General features: G+C 50.9%; 6 protein-coding genes and 1 non-coding gene across 7 annotated transcripts; 4 read left to right on the forward strand and 3 right to left on the reverse strand.

Moving 5' to 3' along the window:
* Window positions 1–1,211: 1,211 nt before the first annotated feature.
* On the forward strand, window positions 1,212–1,916 carry ALT_8535 (uncharacterized protein; the record flags this gene model as incomplete). The annotated part of the gene is made up of 1 exon (XM_033557087.2): window positions 1,212–1,916. The coding sequence occupies one exon, from the start codon at window positions 1,212–1,214 to the stop codon at window positions 1,914–1,916; it is 705 nt and encodes a 234-aa protein (XP_033412978.2).
* A 1,242-nt stretch (window positions 1,917–3,158) lies between these two features.
* ALT_8536 (uncharacterized protein) lies at window positions 3,159–4,025 on the forward strand (the record flags this gene model as incomplete). Its single annotated transcript, XM_033557088.2, has 1 exon — window positions 3,159–4,025. The coding sequence occupies one exon, from the start codon at window positions 3,159–3,161 to the stop codon at window positions 4,023–4,025; it is 867 nt and encodes a 288-aa protein (XP_033412979.2).
* A 199-nt stretch (window positions 4,026–4,224) lies between these two features.
* ALT_8537 (beta-glucosidase family protein) lies at window positions 4,225–7,272 on the reverse strand (the record flags this gene model as incomplete). Its single annotated transcript, XM_033557089.2, has 9 exons — window positions 4,225–4,458; window positions 4,511–5,375; window positions 5,435–6,209; window positions 6,268–6,290; window positions 6,341–6,734; window positions 6,795–6,850; window positions 6,910–6,954; window positions 7,010–7,149; window positions 7,213–7,272. The coding sequence occupies 9 exons, from the start codon at window positions 7,270–7,272 to the stop codon at window positions 4,225–4,227; spliced, it is 2,592 nt and encodes an 863-aa protein (XP_033412980.2).
* A 3,541-nt stretch (window positions 7,273–10,813) lies between these two features.
* ALT_8538 (arsenic resistance protein) lies at window positions 10,814–12,124 on the forward strand (the record flags this gene model as incomplete). The annotated part of the gene is made up of 4 exons (XM_033557090.1): window positions 10,814–11,078; window positions 11,134–11,276; window positions 11,327–11,413; window positions 11,471–12,124. The coding sequence occupies 4 exons, from the start codon at window positions 10,814–10,816 to the stop codon at window positions 12,122–12,124; spliced, it is 1,149 nt and encodes a 382-aa protein (XP_033412981.1).
* Window positions 12,125–12,200: 76 nt separating this feature from the next.
* On the reverse strand, window positions 12,201–13,319 carry ALT_8539 (bZIP transcription factor; the record flags this gene model as incomplete). Its single annotated transcript, XM_033557091.1, has 1 exon — window positions 12,201–13,319. The coding sequence occupies one exon, from the start codon at window positions 13,317–13,319 to the stop codon at window positions 12,201–12,203; it is 1,119 nt and encodes a 372-aa protein (XP_033412982.1).
* Window positions 13,320–14,181: 862 nt separating this feature from the next.
* Window positions 14,182–18,564, forward strand: ALT_8540 (putative C6 transcription factor; the record flags this gene model as incomplete). Its single annotated transcript, XM_089600435.1, has 3 exons — window positions 14,182–14,731; window positions 14,781–14,862; window positions 15,534–18,564. 3 exons carry the CDS (start codon window positions 14,182–14,184, stop codon window positions 18,562–18,564), a joined length of 3,663 nt encoding a protein of 1,220 aa, XP_089455328.1.
* A 582-nt stretch (window positions 18,565–19,146) lies between these two features.
* ALT_t172 lies at window positions 19,147–19,217 on the reverse strand. Its single transcript has one exon. It is a non-coding gene; the product is annotated as a tRNA-Gly (tRNA).
* Window positions 19,218–20,041: the final 824 nt, after the last annotated feature.

Consider the following 20,041-nt stretch of genomic DNA (forward strand, 5'->3'; position numbering starts at 1 on the left):
TAAAGTTAACATTTCTTCTTCCGACACTCGAAGAATACTCTTCCAAGTGAGCACTCTGTAGATAGTGACAAAGAAACAGCAACCCAAAGTCAGAAAGCTGCGGTAAGGCCAGATAAGTAACAACATGGGGCTGAATTGAGGCTTTGAAGACAAAGAATATTCTAGCGGATCAGGGAACCAATTTATATGCTTAGATAGGATAATGTAATACTTGGTTTGTGGCAGTGTTCCCACTGGCCTTTATTACCCAACATATTCATGGCGGCTACTAAGGTAACAACAGCCGCGTCTTCTCTTGGCTTTTGCGATTCAACCTCGTATACTCAAAGAAGTGAACTGACGCGCAGTAAGTTATCGATACTGGACACGCGACTAAAGCCGAGCTCGATAGTAGTTGTTTATCCCGCATGGCAGCCAAATGAGCTAGATCTGACCATGACAGTGCGCCTTATATCAACCTGCTCCATCCAACAAGCGGCTTAGCGAATCTTTCTTGCCTTGCGCTTGTGGCCGACGCTTTTGATCGAGGTGCGGGGCCAAAATACTATCCTTTTCACTTTTCACACCTCTCAAGATGAGGTGTATTGTTGGTTCTCCGCTGTCGGTTGTCCAAGAGATCCATCCGAGCCCCCCCCAGATCGCCTGACGGGGACTCGGGAATAGAATGAACATGGCATGGCTTCCATAAAACCTGGCTTGGGGTTTAGGGTGCCCCGTTCTCACACTGACTGATCCGATCAAAGGCGCAGGGAGTCCTTACCTTTGTTGTCTGTTGGTTGTCTTTGTTGTTGTGTACTCGCACTGCCTCTCCAGCATGATTATGGCCTTTCACCCACAACATATATAGGTAAATGGTGCCGGGATGCTCTCACCCAAATCTGGTTCTGTTCTGCGACACACGACATATTAACTTCGTTCAGAAGTGCCGATCCACTCGCCATCAGGGCCGCATCTGGGTCCCATCGTATTCGCACCTTATTTTTGGCTCCATCGACTCTCAGGCCTCGTACTCTCGCGCCACTTATTGCATGAGTCCTCGTGGGGTGCGATTTCAGGGCCCATTTCACAGAATCTAGCGATAATTAAAGAAGACCCCTGTTCCGTCGATTCCAGGCTGTGCACGGCGTACGGAGAACTCGCTTCCCATGGATCTCTCTTCCCTCGAAGGCCCCCCGATCCACAACCCCCGGCTCGCCGAACCGGCCTGCAACATGTCTGTTCCTCAGATACACCTCGAGCATACCTTCTTCACCAGTCCAGGATCAGAGGGATTGCACCTCCTGCAAAGACCTGCGTCCGCCGACGCTCATGCCCTTCGCCGAACAAAGTATCTCAACCCGGCCTACGTCCGCCACACTGCACGGCCCCGTCTTCGAGTCCAAGCTGGCCCACCCGTCGAGCTTGACTCTCCTGCTCGGGCTAGTCACAGCCCTAATTACAGTCGCAATCACAGTCACAGCCACAGCCAGAGCTATCGTCACAGTAACTCCGATCTCTCCAGCTTCTCGTCGGCGCAGAGCCGTCCTCGCCGACTCACCTGGGTCGAAAGCGAGAGTATCTGGGTCGTCACGAGCCCCTCCACCGGCTCGCCGACTTCTTCGTCGACATGGGGAGATGTAAACTGGTCCGCGGCCGCCTACCGCCCTCCTCCACTTCAGCATTCTCGGTCAATGGATATGACTCTGGCTCATAGCCAGGCCCACCCGCAGCAGCCGGACGACGACGATCTCCCGCCCCCGTATGAACGGCATTACTTTGATAGACCTCTTCCTCCTCTTCCGCCTGGGGCAGAGATGGATCATTCGGTGGGAGGGAGTGCATATAGCCAGAGTATGAGTTTGGATTCGGGTCATCACACTCGCGCATCGCGATGGACGGAGATAGCGCGGCGGATGAACCGCGCTCCGGTTGGATGAGCTTGGGTCTGGGACTGCAGACATGTACAGAGCTGTCGCGTCGCGACAGAAACTTGTTGCTCCAGCAAGTGAACCCTAAACCGGACAGCCGGTCGGTCAGTCGTTTCGAGGCCGCCTGACGAGGACCTCCCTACTTCACCTGACGTATTGACGGACAATTCATGTTGGGAAATACGATCGTGCTCTGTGATGGGAGATATACAGTTCATGGAAGGCCAATGAACTCAGCGAGTATGAACATGACTGTAGGTTGTAACGGTTCGGGTCCAGATATCTAGACAAGCATTCACCTTGCCGATAGTGAATTGAGAAACGTCATTTCTATTCTTTGCCCGTCTAGTATTCATTCACTGATTGTAATCAACCACTCTATCCAATTCACTATTCAGCAGGCGCGCAAATTACCCAATCCCGACTATAAGGCAGCGTCCTCCCTATTCTTTTCTGGTTCATAGCCCTCACTCTATTGCCTCAACCTCTATGAAATGATCCATACATGTTTGTCAGAACACCAAGTATCTTATAACCAGCCAAACCGAACCCCAAAGCAGATGGTAGTTGCCATTATGTGGTCGTTTTCCCACCCGAGCTTTATTCTTGCCAATGACCATGAGTGCGCGGGTGCATTTGCGCCTCTCAGGAGATGCCACGAAGGCTGAAGCCATGAAGGATTAGGCCACAGAGATGTAAGGTATGCGCTGACCGCTGGGAAGTCCCCGAAGCCTTAATGTTCACCACTTCCTGGTGCCTGTGTCAACCTGTTTATGGTAAGGATGGCTCCTACACTACGGAGTACCTTATCAGGGCCTACAAGACAAAACATTGATTCCTGCAGACCGGCAGTCTTCGGCTGGGGAGGTCATGGGCTCTATCCTCATCGGGTAGTGCCACTCCAGCACGTCGAAGTTACAAAAAAGGGTCGGGTAATCGAGATAGGTGATGATCCTCTGCTATCTCTGGACTGGTTCCGCAGTCGATGCAGACGGGGAACATATGATGCACCAAACATTAACCAGTCAAATCGAGATACCCGGCTCTGCATCTTTTATGAACCTATATCAATCGACCCATGGACGGCCGAGCAGATGACGTCAAAACAGGAAAGTGATCGAGCCCATACCTCCCGAACACCACGCAGTCAACTTGCAAAGTATCCAACCAGTCGCAAACACCATCAAGCACCCAGAGAACAGATGATCTCGCCTTTCTGACCTGCTCCTGGCGTATATCAGACCGCGGACCATGGAGCCGCCAGCACACTCTGCTCCTTCGGTGCCCTCAAGCTCAACCGATAGGTCCAACGCCGGCGACGCTGCATCCCAACTTGTCCAGAGCCTGCCTCACCATCCATTTACCAGCAGCCAGGCTTCACACCGAACCCTAGAGAGCCGTCACCAAGCCCTTACCCTCGCACGCGACAAGCCCCGCGAGGAGTACCTAGTCTTCACTTCTGTCCCGCCAGACATCCACACCAAACTAACCGACGACACGTCGCGAACAAGCAAATACTGTCAATTCTCCTACAGCGAGACAACGGGTGCAGGAACGCTAATCGCAAAAGTCAAGGCCAGTCCTGAAGCTGACATAGCCGCGCGGAGATTCGATACGCTCATCGCTCTGGAACTGGATTCGATGGGCGTACATGACATAGAACCCCTTGGATCGACCACCGTCACTATCGGGAACTGGAAAAAGGAAGCGGATTGCTCATGGGGTCCTGTACAATACAGCACTGAGCTAAGCTTCGTAGCGATAGTGGGTTTATCGGAATCTGCTCGGCATCTGGCTCTTGATGCTCGGGCGTGGTTGGAACCGCCTACCTCTTCAGTTAAACTTGTTGTCACCATTGCTATCAACCGGGGAAATCCGGAGGTTATCATGCAGCGTTGGGAGATACTCACAAGGTCTTGCCCTGCAGCTCACTGCTCTTCAACAATCCGGGTATACCGAGACAATAACACGTCTACCACCGGGGTGCAACTAGTGCTACCTTTCGAGAAGGTTGTAGGACGTCCAGCAACAGGACCCGCTGAAAGAGATATTATACTCTCAGAGCCAGTCCTGCAGCAATATGCTGAGAGACTCTGGGTCAGACAAGGTTTCATGTAGGATGCATACCTATCCCACTCGGAGAAAGAAGCAAGTCAATCAGCTTGTGGATTTACCATCAGCAAGGCATTGTCTACTGGTATGGGTGGACATCAAGTTAGACTACCTTATCACTGTCATTAAAACCATATTGAAGCAGAGGACTGCGCTGTACATCACATGAACCAAGAATTCCTGTACAATTCCATCCTCCCATCATCTAGTAGACAGGGGGCAGAGGCGCTCTCAGAGGCAGCTTACGCGAGGAGCTGCCGACGTGCACTTTCTTGCGGTGCTTGGTGATGACCCAGTCCTGAGCCTCCACATCCCAGTTGGCGAGATCACGACGGTTAAGAGTCGTGGTCCAGACCTTTTGCTCCCCTGGAGCCAGGAAGATTCGGTCGAACTTGCGCAGAACGACCCGAGGCTCATTCGGTCCGCCCAGGGAAACATACTAGAAGCGAGTCAGCCAAAAATGCAAGGCAAGGAACAGGTGAGTCACTCACCAATTGAGGAACTTCATAACCGGCGACGTTGCCTGTGTTGGTGATAGTGGCCGATACCCTAACAAGATCGTGATAAAGGGTGGGATTGCCACCAGGAGCGCCGCCAGCCTTCAGGAGGGGTTGAGGAGAACCATCCGTAGCGCCTTCGGGAACGTACTCCGAGTCCTCCCAGCCGTAGTTCGGGTCGTCAGAAGAATCCTTGAGGTCAGTCGAGTTAAGCCAAGGGTAAATAAACTTGGTGATCCTCTTGAGACCCTCGGGATACAGGTAGTCGGCGGCACTACCGATCTCGCCATAAGTTGGCGCAGGCTTGGTCTCTCCGCTAGTCGGGACATATGCCGAACTCGAACTATTGAGGGCCTGAACCCGGAGGTGGGAATAACCAAAGGTGGTGTAGCTCAAGCCATGGCCAAACTCATAAATGGGGGTCTCGTTGTGTTTGTCGAAGTAACGGTAGTCGATGAAGACGCCCTCTTTGAAATCATCCTGGGGAGCGCCGTTGCCATTGTTAGGCTCGGTGAGCAAGGGCGCACCGTAAGACTCGCGAGTCTTGCCCCAGGTAAATGGGGTCTTGGCGCTGGGGTTGACACGGCCATAGAGCACGTCGACGAGGGAGTTGCCACTCTCCTGACCGGGCAAGCCGGCCCAGATGATGGCGGTGACGTTGGGGTTGTCATACCACCGGTCGATCAATACAGGCCCGACACTGTGAATAACCACAATCGTGTTGTTGCAGTGGCTGACAACTGTGTCAATGACGGCTTCGCCGTTCTTCCAAAGAGTGAGATTTTTGCGGTCACCCTCGTTGCCGTCGACGTTGATGAACCCCTCACCGGAGTCGGCGTTGACAAACACCAAAGACACACTGTTCGCAACGGTCAATACTTTGTTCTGAGAACGTTTTGTCCAAGGACCATCACTCACCTGGATTGAGAGGCGACATCCGCCATCTGGCTGAGAGCTCCGTTGTCAGTTACTGCAAAGACACTGCCGCCGTTGCTGATGACCTCGCGCTGGATAGCCTGCTCGGGGGTAACAAGGTAAGGGAAGTTAGCAGTACCACTACCCCAGGCCATAGCAAGAGTGCCGTTGTCACAGCCGCGGTCGGGGCAGCCGTTAGCACCCCACGGGTTGGAACCAGCGTCTTCGCCGAGAATACCCACTTTAACCTCCTTGCCGGTCAAAGGAAGAGCACCCTTGTTCTTCAAGAGCACTGTACTAGCCGCGCCAATCTCACGGATGATCTGGGAGTGACTGCGCTGCACATTGACAAAGTCGTTGACCTTGGTCCAGGCTCCCTCGGAGACAGCAATATGCTCCCAGCCGTACTCATCCCGGGTCCAGGAGCTGAAGTTAGGGGGAATACGGAGACGGTCACGGCCAACCTTGTAGTACGCGGTCATGATACGAACAGCCATGTCATCGACACGCCAAGCCGGAATGGTGCCGTTAAGAACACCGACAGTCAGGTTCGTGCCCCAGAAGGAGAGGCCGTCGTCGAAGGTAATGTCTCCGGGCATCGACATATCCAACCCAGCGAGGGCAGAGCCGACACCGCTGTGGTGAGCGCTCCAATCACTCATGACGAAGCCCTGGAAGCCCAGCTCGGCCTTGAGGAGCTTGTTGAGGGTCTGACTGTTTTGGCAACCGTAGCTGTTATTGATCTGGTTGTAGGAACACATGACGGCGCCAACGCCAGCTGTAGATGGTTCGTCAGTGATTTCTTCATCGCGAGTCAAGTCTGCTGAAAATCTTACCGCGCACAGCATCTGCAAAGGGCCTGAATTGTAGGTCAGTCAAAGGTCCTCGTTTGAGGAGTCAACTACTCACCAAAGGTACAACTCGTGCATGGTCTTGTCATCCACATTGGAGCTGAGAGTCTCCGTGATGTTGTATCCATATCCCTGGGCCTCGCTAACCTGTCGGAAATGCTCCTGTTCATTCAAGATGTAATGCTTGGCAGTAGCAATCACACCCGCCTCTTGAATACCTCTGATAGTTTCGGCAAAAAGTACACCAGTGAGAGCCGGATCAGGAGAGAAGCCTTCCCAGATTCGACCACCGTCGGGGTATTTGCCGAGAGGACCAGCAGCAGGCCCCAGCAGAATGTCAACGCCCTTGTCGTTGAATTCCTCACCCATGGCCTTTCCACGAAGGTAGGCGAGTGTCTTGTCCCACGTCGCGGCGACATTAGTACCAGCAGGGAAGGCGGAATTGAGATCAGCTAAACAGACAAGCATCAGCACATAACACAAGGACTGAAAGACTCCGCAGTGTAGCTTACAGAAACGGATACCCAAAGGCGAATCCTGGCCACAAAGACCCCAGTTGATACCAAGTCTGCACCACCGCGTTTTAGCAACTAAAGTTGCACGTTGCTGTAGAAATTGCAAGCTTACCTGGGAACGCTGCCGGTTTGACCGACACATCGGTCCATTTCCCATCTATGTAAATTGTCAGTGAAGAAAGCTCACTGTCGACAAGAAAGTCTCAACCCACCCAGTACCGGTTGTAAGGTTAACCTTCTCCGCCAGTGTCATCTGAGAAACGATCTCGACGGCGCGCCGATGGGCATCCGCCCACTCTCCCTGGCCATCAGCCCAAGGTGAAGGGTAGAATGGCGGAGAGAAAGCCAATTCCTAAATAATTTCCAGGAATAATGTCAACTATGATCGAAACAATGACGGAAAAGCAGTATAAACCTGAGCATTAGCTACAGAAAGAGCCGTCACAGCGGCGACCTCTAGCCAACCGAACCTCATTGCTGTGGAGGGTGTATGTACTCCGAAGCCAGAAAAGAAACGATCGACCACACAGCTCTAACTGAGCAAGAGGAATGAAGAAGAGGGCGGGGAGAAAAAGGGAGAACAGGATATTAATAACCAGACCAAAAATCGGAGGAGGCAGGGACTGTGACTATGATTTTTATTACTAGATACTATGAGGTTGCGCGATGATGTATGAATGTCTGGGCACAAGGTACCCAAGGGCGGGCAAGGGACAGCAAAAAAGCCCACATGCAGTCATGTACTAGGATAGACAGGTACCACTTGCCACTTTGGTTTCGGGGAATAACAATGCGATGGGGCATGGCGATCGACATCCCGCGTCCCATTTGAGAGAATGGGGAACTGTGCTAGAAAGGAGCAATCACGGTTCTCAACTTCCATGTAATCCACGAGAGTACGGAGTATGGTACGGAGTAAACGAGCGAGTGGTACAGCACGGGGAGGAATGTGATCCGATTATTTGTATTAGATCCATCGGCCCGGTATCTCCAAGGGAATACAGACAGACATTAGAGGTAGGTCAAGTTGCAAGATCTGGCCTCTTTCATTTCACAAATGTAGGCGACAAACGATCTAGACTATGAAATACAATGTCCTCTGTAACTTGAGGTGTAATGGGCTGTTGTTGACGATTCTGTCCTCGAAAATGACTTGAGACTAAAAGAGCCGAGATGATGACGATGTTTGTTGTTTTCCTGGAGCCGAAAAACTGGAGAGAGGTCGGAGACACGGGGTAAGACTAGTGCGTGTGGTTGGTAAAGTACCTGTAGTACCTGGGTTATACCATGGATAGCTCTATTTTTACCTACCTTTGATACAAAACATTTCGCATTTAGATCGGAATATGCTCCTTAGATCTCTAATTCCTTAAGGTAAGCTTTGGTTTATTGCCATGTCAAGCAATGTTCAATGTTTTGCATATCTGTATGTTTGATACAGGAGAGGACCGAATTACACAGTCACGTCCTCTTCCGGGGAATGCCCGTGGCCTGAGGTTCCAGTCCCAGACCGCAAGCCCCGCCGAGTCTAGGTACCCCATGGCTCATTCCCGTCAAGCCACCATGACTCGGCTTCTCGGTTTACATTCGAACATTCAAAGTAAACCCTGTTGAAGCATCAATGACATGATAGAATCAAGACCATGCGCTGATGCAGCAGGGATGAGCGCGCTGTCACCTCAATGTCACTGTCCCATCAAGACCCCGCATTTTCAAGCCATCGGGGTCCGGAGTCTTCGGACACAGGTGCCTAGTATTTGACCAAGGTACGGGTACTGGTATTCATGAACACGCGTGCAATGAAGTTATCTCAACATCAGCAAGCCAACCAAAGCATCCTCCAGCGCGTTGTGTCCTCGGAAACACCTTCCTAAGCATGGAGAGACTCAAAGGAGGTACGCTTCTTTACCCTAACGCATCAGTCAAGGGAGCATACCTTATTGATGAGAGTCCACAAGCCGATTGACTGCCAAGCTTGCCCTTGCTTGTTGCTCCGAGTGGAAGAGACGTGCATACTCAAAGTTGATGGGTATTGACTGTATTCAATTCCCAGGTAGCGAGACTGAGCACATCGACCGCGGATTTGTAATCGGATCACACACAGTTTACACCGGAAACTCTTTTTTACGATCATCATGATGGACCTACAGTACTGCGTAGTAGTCAAAGACACAACAATAAGACATTATGGAGATCGGACGATTATCGCTCGAATATCCCTCTCAGGCAGTACCAACCACCCACTACCTTGTCAATGAAGTATTGAAGTATTTATCCGGTATTCATAGTTCTACTTTCCATCAAGGACGTGACTAGATTCGCTGATATAATCTGCTTCTGTGAGCACTGAAACTTGCCATTGAAGACAAACACATTTGAACGATAGTAAATCCATTTGTGCGTACTATACTCCTGAAGATCCCGAAGGAAGACATATCCTTCGGCGTTGCCCTCATACTATCAGATCTAGCATGACTGCCGCACATTACTGCTTGACATCCTCTCAGTCGACCTATCTGCTGTAAACATTACATGCCCAATTACTCCGATTCTCCGAAACTTGAAATTTCTCACCGTTAGTCTGACGCGCCATAATCCGCAGTTTTTCCGTCGACTGTGGAGTTCCCACGGGGAGAGAACCCGGCATATGCAGCTGTGGCTACGAGTATGGAGTGTGGAGTATTCTAAGGTAGTATCTTGGAGCCGCCCTTTAATACCACGAGCAAATAACCAAGTCATCAGCGCTCGCGTCCTGCTTGATAACGTCACTTATTTCCAGCTAGTTGCCGAGTCGGCCAACAATGCTTCGATAGACCGTCAAACATGACTGATGCGGCTACTGCAGTTGATGAGATGGGCTTATGATTATTGAGAGCATAACTCCACGATGGGACACATCATGTACAATGCATCAAGCCGGGGACTTTAGTTACAGTACTCCTTACAGTGCAAAGTGTTCGGCATCTCCTCACGGGCTAAGGATTGCGCGGTTTACAGACTTCAGTAGAGATGACCTTGACCCCAAAAAAGTCCGAATCATCACTCGGGACCTTATTCACTCGGTACCGGCTACTGTGGTCCAATATCATCCCGAATATCAAGTACACAAGTAAAACACCCACGTCCATTCAAGTAGCGAAGCAGGATTGAGCTTCTAGGATCACCCTCAATCGTCCATAACGCCAAACATCTGTCCCCTTCGGTGTCATTTCAATCGTAGTCAGTACCCGTGAAAGTAACCGTACGTAAACAGCTCTGCATCGGTCAAAAGCCGACGCCCAGTGTGGGGTTTATTGTGGACCGTGGAGTCCCGCCTCGAGAAGGGAAATGGATTCTCAAGAGGGCAATTTACAGGTTCACCCGCTTCACAGAAAGAGCCCATGAAAATGGCTTAGCCAGCTGCTGAGCCGATGATTAGCCGTAGAGTAGGGTGTCCTTTAGACTGCTTTAAACCCATTCCTACGGCGTATCAACTCTACGTTTGCAGCCATCTGAAGCTGGCATTTATGCGATCATACCAAGCCTCGTATATTACTACCGAAGGGTATCCAGCAGACATTAGGGTCGACGCGCACCCGTCATTCATCCTTGTATAGGTCTTTCTCTACCCCATTTAGCTACTTCGACTCAGTACAGCATGGACTTGTGTTGCTATGACAGTCCTTGCTTTCGATACTTCTGGGGAAGACTCACTCCCACAGCACAAGCCTATCTTGGCAGTCAAGTTAGGCTTTTGTCAACCTGTTGATTTCACATGCGCATACAGAAACCTACCTAGAGTGTGGCAATGAATCACGTGATCTTTACATGTCACTCCGGGGCCATGATTGGCTACAGCACTTATCAGTTTTCAGTCAGCTTTATCGGCCTTGGGATTTTTATGCCAGAGCAGTAGCTATACCTGTCAATAGGAATACAATCCATAGATTTTGTGACTAGGTGACTGAATTTTTTCTTGTTATATGAGCTTGCTACACATGATTGCAGGATTTGGAGGATTCTAGGGCAGTTTCGCCATGACTCGGGAAAAAGACGGCACATCGCCTTCTCAGCATCCAAGCGATATCGAAGCTTGCAGTACGCCAGATGCCTCAAAATCTGACAACGATGCGACCACGGAGGGTCCGACTTCTGCTTTCAAGCAGCTCGCCCTTCTAGATCGATTCCTTGCAGTCTGGATCTTCCTGGCTATGGCTATCGGGATCATCCTTGGTAATTTTGTTCCCAACACGAGCAAAGCTCTGGACAAAGGAAAATTCGTCGGCGTGTCGGTGCCTATAGGTATGCCCTGGTTTCGAAACACAGTCGACCGGATGATGGCTCACACACTCTATAGCAATCGGCCTGCTAGTCATGATGTACCCCATTCTGTGTAAAGTGCGATTCGAGACTCTGCACCGGTCATTCCGCGAAAAGACACTCTGGATTCAAGTCGCATTCAGTATTGTTGTGAACTGGATTATAGCACCTCTATTCATGGTAGGCCCGAACCTTGGCTGATGCTGCAAGATTCTGCTGACCATCTGAAGCTTGCTTTAGCATGGGCGTTTCTCCCCGACGAACGAGGACTTCGAGAAGGTTTAATCCTAGTCGGCATCGCACGGTGTATTGCAATGGTTTGTTCCTTGCCCGTAAGATGGAATACTCTGGACATGCAGGCTAATAGCTTTCAGGTCCTTGTCTGGACTGGTCTTGCAGGAGGAGACGGTGAATACTGTGCGATTCTGGTCGCAATCAACTCGATTCTGCAAATGGTTCTATTTGCTCCCCTCGCGATTCTTTTCATTCGAATCATCGGAGATGGAGACGACGGTCTGACCATCGAATATTCGTTGGCCGCAAAGAGTGTTGGTGTGTTCCTCGGTATACCACTGGGAGCAGCCATCGTCACCCGCTTCGCTTTAAGATTCCTCATCGGCGGCGAATGGTACGACAGAACCTTCGTGAGCCTGATCAGCCCGCTATCTTTGATCGGTCTTCTGTTCACGATCCTGGTACTCTTTGCTTCCCAAGGCAGACAAGTCGTCCATCAGATTGTATCGGTCGTTCGAGTCGCCGCTCCGCTCATCGTTTACTTCGCCGTCATTTTCCTCATCACCCTCCTAGTAACGCGTCGGTTGGGCTTCGGTTACAAGCTATCATGCACACAAAGTTTCACGGCGGCGAGCAACAACTTTGAGCTTGCAATCGCAGTAGCAATTGCAACATTTGGTGTCGACAGCGACCAAGCGCTAGCCGCCACGGTCGGTCCTCTCGTCGAAGTTCCCGTGCTCTTGGCCTTGGTATATGTCGTCAGGTGGTTTGCCAGGCGACAGCAATGGAAATGACGAGAAATTTTGACACATGCACTTGTACATAATGCGATAATGCCTCGATAACGGATAATAATAGTAAGCAAGCCCGTCAGTGGTTGCTAATTTCGTCCAGAACCTGAAACAATATCTGATTCTGCACCCTACATCCTTCTTCTGTTGTAAGGCCTTTGGAGAAGCCCGCCCATAGCCTCTTGCGAATTTCCGTGATGTCCATGCCGCGAGTGTTGTATTGTTGGATCAGTTCATCCGCTATTGCACAGAGAGTCGTATTGAGGGCGTCCCCATTGTTAGGAAAGCGTTCTGCTTCGTTGCCTCCAGGTGCGCAGTCACAGAGTGGAGGCAGTCTGGGGTGTTCTGATGGGTCCTGAGACTCTTGAGAAGTAGATTTTCCTGACGGATCGGGCGTGTCTGATAGCTCATTTTTAGCGGGAAGTTGATTTTGCACTGCGGCAGGGCTGGCGTCCCTTTCTGACCTATCCGACGACGATGAGCAAGGGAGGAAAGGCTTTGTCTCCTGGCAAGGAGCTTCATGCTGGATATCTGGCCGTTGAAGAGGTGGTAATACAACTTTCTCGGTCATAAGAGGATCGAAGGTAGACCGCGGTTTCTCCTGAACTTTCTGAGGTGGCCTGCTTGGGCATGAGCGCGAGCATTTTTGCTCCCGGCATCGATCTTCGGGCTGGATCTCAGGTAGTCGAGAGGCCGGTATCGCAACTTTCTGAATCTCGAGACCACCATCGCCGCTTTGAAATTCACCGACAGTATTGGATGATTTGCCTCCACATGGACGCGAACACTTCGTCTCCTGACGCAAGTTTTCCGATTGAAACTCAGACCGTCGAAGAGCCGGGATCGCGACTTTCTGGGTCACGGCGGGATCATCACCGTTCCGCAGATATTCCTCGACCGTTTGAGGCGGTATCCCTGAGTAAGATAGCAGGTACCTCAACTTTCTATTCTCCATTTCGAGTCGTTGTGCGGCCAATCTGTGCTCGACATCTTTCTTGTGTGCTTGTTCTTGCAGACAGGCTAGCTTCTGCTCTAAGTCGCGAATATGCTCCTGCTTCCTTGCTCTGCTCCTTCGTTGGTTCTCTCGGATGCGAGCGAGCTTGTCGACCTTCTGCCCTGTCATTAGTCTAACAGAATGCGATTGAGTGCAAGTCGCTTTCTCCAGGGCTCCAACCTTTTGGTCGCTTTCGTGATTCATCCTGCCTCAATCAGCAGTGGTAGATCATCAAAGTACACGCCAATATCCTGTAATTGCTAATGGCAGATGAGTCGCATATAGTTCAAAGCCTCTGAAGTATTGTCGGCAGCGAAAACCGGTGCAATCCAACCGGAGACATAGCCTCCACTGCAGATGGATGATTAGGAGGATCAACCGGTTTATCTTGTGTTGGGGGATCTGGATCGGGTCCATCAATCAGTGGGCGGGACTGGTGCACGTGATCGTCGCTTGTTGGATCCACTATGATCGCCGTCAAGACGGATCTGTTAGCCCCCAGTGCACGCCTGAAACATCGGGCAAGAATAAGATATATCTATCTAGATAGATAAATCATCAGGGCATCTCTGCCATTGCTTGTCTTGACAACGAGTCCGGTCTTCTATGACAGTTCTCAGTCTTCATTCGGAGAGGACGCGGTCGTAACCCGCCAATAAATCTAGGCTGACCAAACTGCGACTATTGAACTAACTACTGACTTTCTTCTTTTAGTCTGCTAAATACCATAGGGAAGCTTGAATCATTATACCTGATGCGTTCGTTGACAGCACTGAGATATCATGGTATCATAATGCGTAATGCCTTATGGCAACCTGCAATTCAGTGGGAACTTCCTACGCACCCAGACACAGTCGTCTTCACGACGTCACCACCCGTCAGTCGGCCCATCGCCATGCGGCCCATGCCACAAAACTCCGCATTCCTCGCGTCGCGACATCCTTCTGGACTATAGTACTTCTCGCTTCTTAAGAAATCATTAACAACAACTTTGAATACTAATCACACGAACCAAAGCGATTCCTGTATGTGCTACCATACACCCTCCTAGACAACTGCGACAGATATGGTTTCTACTAGACATCATCCCCGCGATTTCCCATCGCCATCGCGTGCCAGGTCCCGGTCGAAATCCCCGGGACCGTCAGTCAACGGAACTGTCACTAGACGATGGGTGCACACCCCATCAACGGCGGTGACCTTGTGGCTTCTGGTCTCAATTCCCTTGGTCCTATGGGATTCAGGTTACGTGTTGTTGCGACCGCATTCCATGCCAGGTCACAAGCTGCATTCGCCTGTCTGGACCCCGTACGCACTCTATGGGACAATCGACTATATCTATGGCTGGCCGGCGTTCAACGCTCGGAATGGCTTTACCGTCGCGCAGACCATATTGAACCTTGTGGAATCTGCGGCTTATCTGTACTACCTCTTCATCATCTATAAATATGGAGCGACAAAAACTACAGGCGGACGTGGAAAACAGCGCAAGACTCGCAAGGGTTTGTTGTGGATGTTGAAGGGCGACAAAGTCGTGTCTGGGCGCACTGGAGCGACGGCGCTCCTGGTAGCCTTCAGCGCCTCCATCATGACTTTGAGTAAAACGGTCCTTTACTGTGAGTTGAATGGTGTCCGTCAGTCTATAACCAGCTAATGAGATATCAGGGCTCAACGAGGCTTTCTCCGGATTTGCCAACATTGGACACAATGATGCTTTCACATTGATTACTCTGTGGGTCATTCCTAAGTAAGTCTGGTCCCTAATTCTCCGTCTTGTACCGGTTCTAATAGCAGACAGTGGACTCTGGATTGCTTTTCCTAGCTATAATATATATACCTTGGGGAAGGAGATCTTGGCCGCTCTTGAGACTTCCGTACCCGCCTCGCGAACGAAGTCGTGAGACCCAACGCTCTATAGGATTGACGTTCGATACATGACCCGTAGCAGCCGCTGGCTTCAGTTGAGACTTCGAGGACGGTACATACAATAGGGGTCGAAAGGTGGAGCTGTTGCTTCAGAGACCATCCCGGCTCTATTCAGGCTATATTGTAGAACTTAGGGACTCCGCCTATCTGTGGAGGTGTCATATGATTCATATCGGGTGTCACATATGGTATAGTATGAGAAGAATGCCCATTGATATTAGGCTCCACCATGGTGTATCTCAGTAGACGACATCCATGTCTAGTAAGCCCTTTTTAGGTCCGTCCGATTAGCGGTTACTTGTTGCGGTTTGGATTGCCCCAGAGCGGCCCAGCTGCGAACGTATAGTTTCCAGAATCACTTCCTGGGAGCAGGGACAACTCTCTCGCTGCTCCTGTTCATTTCATTCATCAGTATCATTCATTCTATACCCAGTAGTATCAAGAGCTGTTCTTTCGAGGGTATCAATCTGATTAATAATCGGAAGCGGCCAGATGCCAAGCCCGGCCCTTCCCCATACCCACCAGCATCTACCGCCTATCCCGCAATCCCATCCAATTCCAAGGAATCTCTCCAGAAAGCTACCACTATCCTTCGGCTGGCCTCATTGCTCTCGCTGCTACCTACACAAACAATGTCCCGAGCCTTGCTGCTGGGGCTACATCACCCGTCATGATCCCACCCGACTCCATGGAGTCTCCCATGGTCTCTTCTGCTGGCCCGACTTTGCCCCACGAGGACAGCGCGATTCCGGAGGATTTCGACACCCAAAGTCGGGCCAGCTCGCGAGATGCAGGGAGCGTCCAGACGGCAGGAGACCCAACAACTGCACAGGACGGAGCTCATGCTACCCAGCGCGACGATGCCCATAATGTCAACGAAAACGGCCCTGACGGGAAGCCTCCATGGAGCGAGATGAAAACCAAGGCTGGAAAGGAGCGGAAACGTCTACCCTTGGCGTGCATTGCGTGTCGAAGGAAGAAGATCCGGTGCTCGGGGGAGAAGCCCGCATGCAAGCATTGCTCTCGCTCTCGAATTCCATGTGTCTACAAGGTTACCACGAGGAAGGCGGCTCCTCGGACGGATTACATGGCGATGCTGGATAAGCGGTTGAAGCGCATGGAGGATAGAGTTATCAAGACTATTCCGAAAGACGAGCCCCGGGATATGGCCGCAATCGGTAGGTCAGTTGTCCGACCGCCCCAACCGGGTCAGGCATCCAAAACACAAAAGAAGCGATCGGCGGACGAAGCTTTTGCGGCGGAAATGGAAGAATGGGCGCATGAGGATCGGAGACCACCACAAGACACATTTCCCATGCGCCGCGAGGGCAAGGGCAACGATGCAATGGGTCTTTCGACAGAAGGCGCCGAGTTTCTACCGTCACTGGAGATTCAGGAACATCTGGCGGAGGTCTTCTTCGATTGTGTATACGGGCAGTCATACCTCCTACTTCATAAGCCCAGCTTCATGCGGCGACTGAAAGCGAGGACAGTTCCGCCCGTACTGATCCTGGCCGTTTGTGCTGTTTCGGCACGATTTTCGACACACCCGCAGCTTAGCTCAGATCCACCTTTCCTCCGTGGCGAGAATTGGGCAAATCCCGCCGCTGCCATCGCGTTGAGCCGACATGATGAACCGAGTATAACCATTCTGACTGTTTTTCTACTATTGGGCCTTCACGAGTTCGGAACCTGCCATGGTGGGCGGAGCTGGTCTTTTGGTGGTCAGGCACTCCGCATGGCTTACGCTTTACAGCTTCACAGGGAGTTAGACTATGATCCTCTACTGAATCAAGGTTCAGGCAATGGGGCACAGCTGAGCTTTACGGATCGGGAGATCAGGAGACGTACGATGTGGGCATGTTACTTGATGGATCGCTACAACTCGTCTGGTAGTCAGCGTCCACCTATTGGAAACGAGAAGTTTCTGCAGATCCAGCTTCCTATCAAGGAGTCTTCATTTCAATTGGAGATACCGGGGCCAACGGAGGACCTGGAAGGGAACATTCCAAACCCCGTTCCGGATGATGTCGGTCAATTGTCCAATGCCAAGGATAACATGGGCGTGTCAGCCTATATCATTCGAGCTGTGGTGATATGGGGTCGCATAGTCGATTATCTCAATCTTGGTGGGAAGAGAAAGGACCCGCATCCTCTATGGTCGCCCGAATCGGGTTATATGAAATTAAAACGGCAAATCGAGGACTTCTCTGCCACCCTGCCCAGTCATTTGGCGTTCACATTTGAAAATTTACAGGTCCACGCTGCGGACAAGATCGCCAACCAGTTCCTCTATCTCCATATCATTATTCACCAGAACATGTTATTTTTGAATCAATTCGCCATTCCGCTTTCTCCTGGAGGGCGGCCTCCCAAGGATATGCCCAAAGCGTTCCTCAGTAACGCTGGGCGCGCCGCTGTCGAGGCAGCACACCACATTTCCGTATTAATAGACCGCGCGTCGGCCTATCCTCTTACGGCGCCGTTTGCGGGATATTCTGCTTACTCGGCGAGTACGGTGCACATTTGGGGCATCTTCTCGAAGAACGCACAATTGGAAGCTCGGTCGAAAGAAAACTTGCGGCACACCTATCGGTACCTCAATAAAATGAAGAAGTATTGGGGGATGTTTCACTACATGGTTGAGAGTGCCAAAGATCGTTATCGGCAGTTCGCAGATGCGGCTATCAAGGGGACCGTCGTCACCCAGAACGGCGATCAGCTCACCCCCATGTTCCAGTACGGCGACTGGTTCGATAAATATCCTCATGGTGTTTCAAGACTTCACTGGGAAGATCCTGACGCCAGGCAAAAAGATCGTGCCGATGAGGGGGTGATGGGCCAAAAGCCCGAGCTCCAAAGCGTGGAAGACTTCTTCGCAAGCCTATCTCCATCCGTGCCACAGCACAGCACTCCCCGTCGGCCACATCCAAGAAGAGACAGCAAGAGTATTGCCCCTCCAGACCAGGCAATCCCTCCGCAACCGGTGGTCGACGTGAACATGAACAATGCTCCTGGGATGTTAGGCACATCTGGCACGGGCTTCCCGCATCCGACAATGTACGATCAACAGGGCCGAACAACATCCTTAGGGCCAACCGGATTCGACTTCAGCATTCCCCAGGATCAACTGCCGCAGTTGGATCGGCAGTTTGTCTATGGGTCCTTTGCAGGGATTGACCCTCCCTCTGCCGCTTTTGCTACTGTTGATACCCCAGGAATTTCCACCCCTGGTGGGGCAGTCCCCCATACAAGCCAGGACACTTCTGCTGCGCTCTTCACCGGCCACATGGACCCCAACGCCCCGTCGGGCACCGGAGAGTACTATCAACCGAGCGCCTGGTTTTTACCTTTCAATCTCGACCCTGTCGGTGCAGGTGTTGGCCTTGATCCCAACCCTACGGCTTCCGTTCCCGGTAGCGAAAATGCCACTGCAGACTTGTCCGCATTTGGCAGTACTGGCATACCACTGGGAGGGTATGATCTGGGAATGACGGGAATGAATCAAGGGTCCCATCGGTGATGAGTATTGCTACCGTTTCCTTTATTTTTCTCTTTGCGAGCGGCTCAGGTTGGGCGAATTTGGTGTCTAGGAAAAGGATGGGGAGTTCACGACTTCTATGTTCTCTGTATGCTGAACTGTTTTGTGTAACTAAGTTGTATATCCCTGCTATATATTGATACATTACTTTCTTTGTCTCTGTCGTCTAACCTCATTGCCACGCTGACCCGCCTACCGACCAATCATGCCACCGGGAGTTCCCTTATTGTTCATTCTAATGTCTTCCCGATTGCCTTCGGGCATTTGGTCAATTTGAAACGATACAGAGAAGATTAGCATGGCCCCTGCACTAAGGATGACACGCTCAATCAAAGAGAAGCTACCAGTTTTTTGACCACTTACAGACCACATTTGTAGGTAAGGGTGTCAGACATGTTGACGGAGTATCGCAAGCAGCGGCTGTTCGAAACGGACGGTTTTGGACCAAACATGATCCAATGCGAAAAATAATGGCAAGGTCTTGATGAGGTGGCTCTGTCTTTGGATAGACAATCAGATGTTGCGATTGTGGTGGTATGTAGGAATGCAAAAAGAAATATGACTTGCATCATCCGTGAATCGAACACGGGCCTCGTCGATGGCAACGACGAATTCTACCACTAGACCAATGATGCTAGTTGTTGGTATTCTGGTCATTAGCTAGTTTATGAACTATTACTGTTGGAAAGATTACCTACAAGCTAGCTTGCGCTCGCTTTGCTATAACGCCCAATTGCTTCAAGAGATCACTCCGCTCAAAGAGGCATCTATGCTCTGCGATTCTCTCTTATCCAGACCCCTGCTAGGTGCCGTACTGTATTAGGGAAAGTCTCGGATAATTTTCCTGGAGGCTTTAAGGGACTTCGACGCGCTGCATTAGAACAACTTCTCCTCTCATTAGTCGTAACTAGTAGCAACAGCAGATTCCATGTAGAACAACCTCCTAACACAAACCCAGAAGTCGCTCAGTGTTTAGAAGGGGCACAATCAAAATGCAAATTCCTATGGAGATATATGATCATGTAAGACCTACCTTTGTGTTATCTTGTGCTCGACGTTTCAAATGCTTCTGACATATTATATGTTATGTTTGGAGGAACGTATACTACGGACTCTTGCATCTGACAGAAAATGCTAGCCGTTACTCCGTCTCTAGAAGCCGACAAGTCTTAGCCTCTCTGCGCCTGGTCAACAAGGCCTTCTGCAGCAGCGCCTCATCCTGGCTTTTCCGGCATATTGATGCGAGATCCAGCTCCTAACCAAAAGATGTGCATGCGAAATGAGTCGAATGGTGTTAAAGAGGCCATCCCATTGTTCTCTGTTATACAATGACGCAACAGCAGCCTGCTAGTTATACGCACACCGATGGATGGTTATATACCAAGCTGCGAAAGATATATACTGAAACAAACAACGGCAGCATCTACCAGACTCGTCATGGCACAAGCCGAATCTTCCA

This window comes from Aspergillus lentulus (assembly GCF_001445615.1).
Source record: "Aspergillus lentulus DNA, contig: Alt16, strain: IFM 54703, whole genome shotgun sequence".
Taxonomy (NCBI): domain Eukaryota; kingdom Fungi; phylum Ascomycota; class Eurotiomycetes; order Eurotiales; family Aspergillaceae; genus Aspergillus; species Aspergillus lentulus.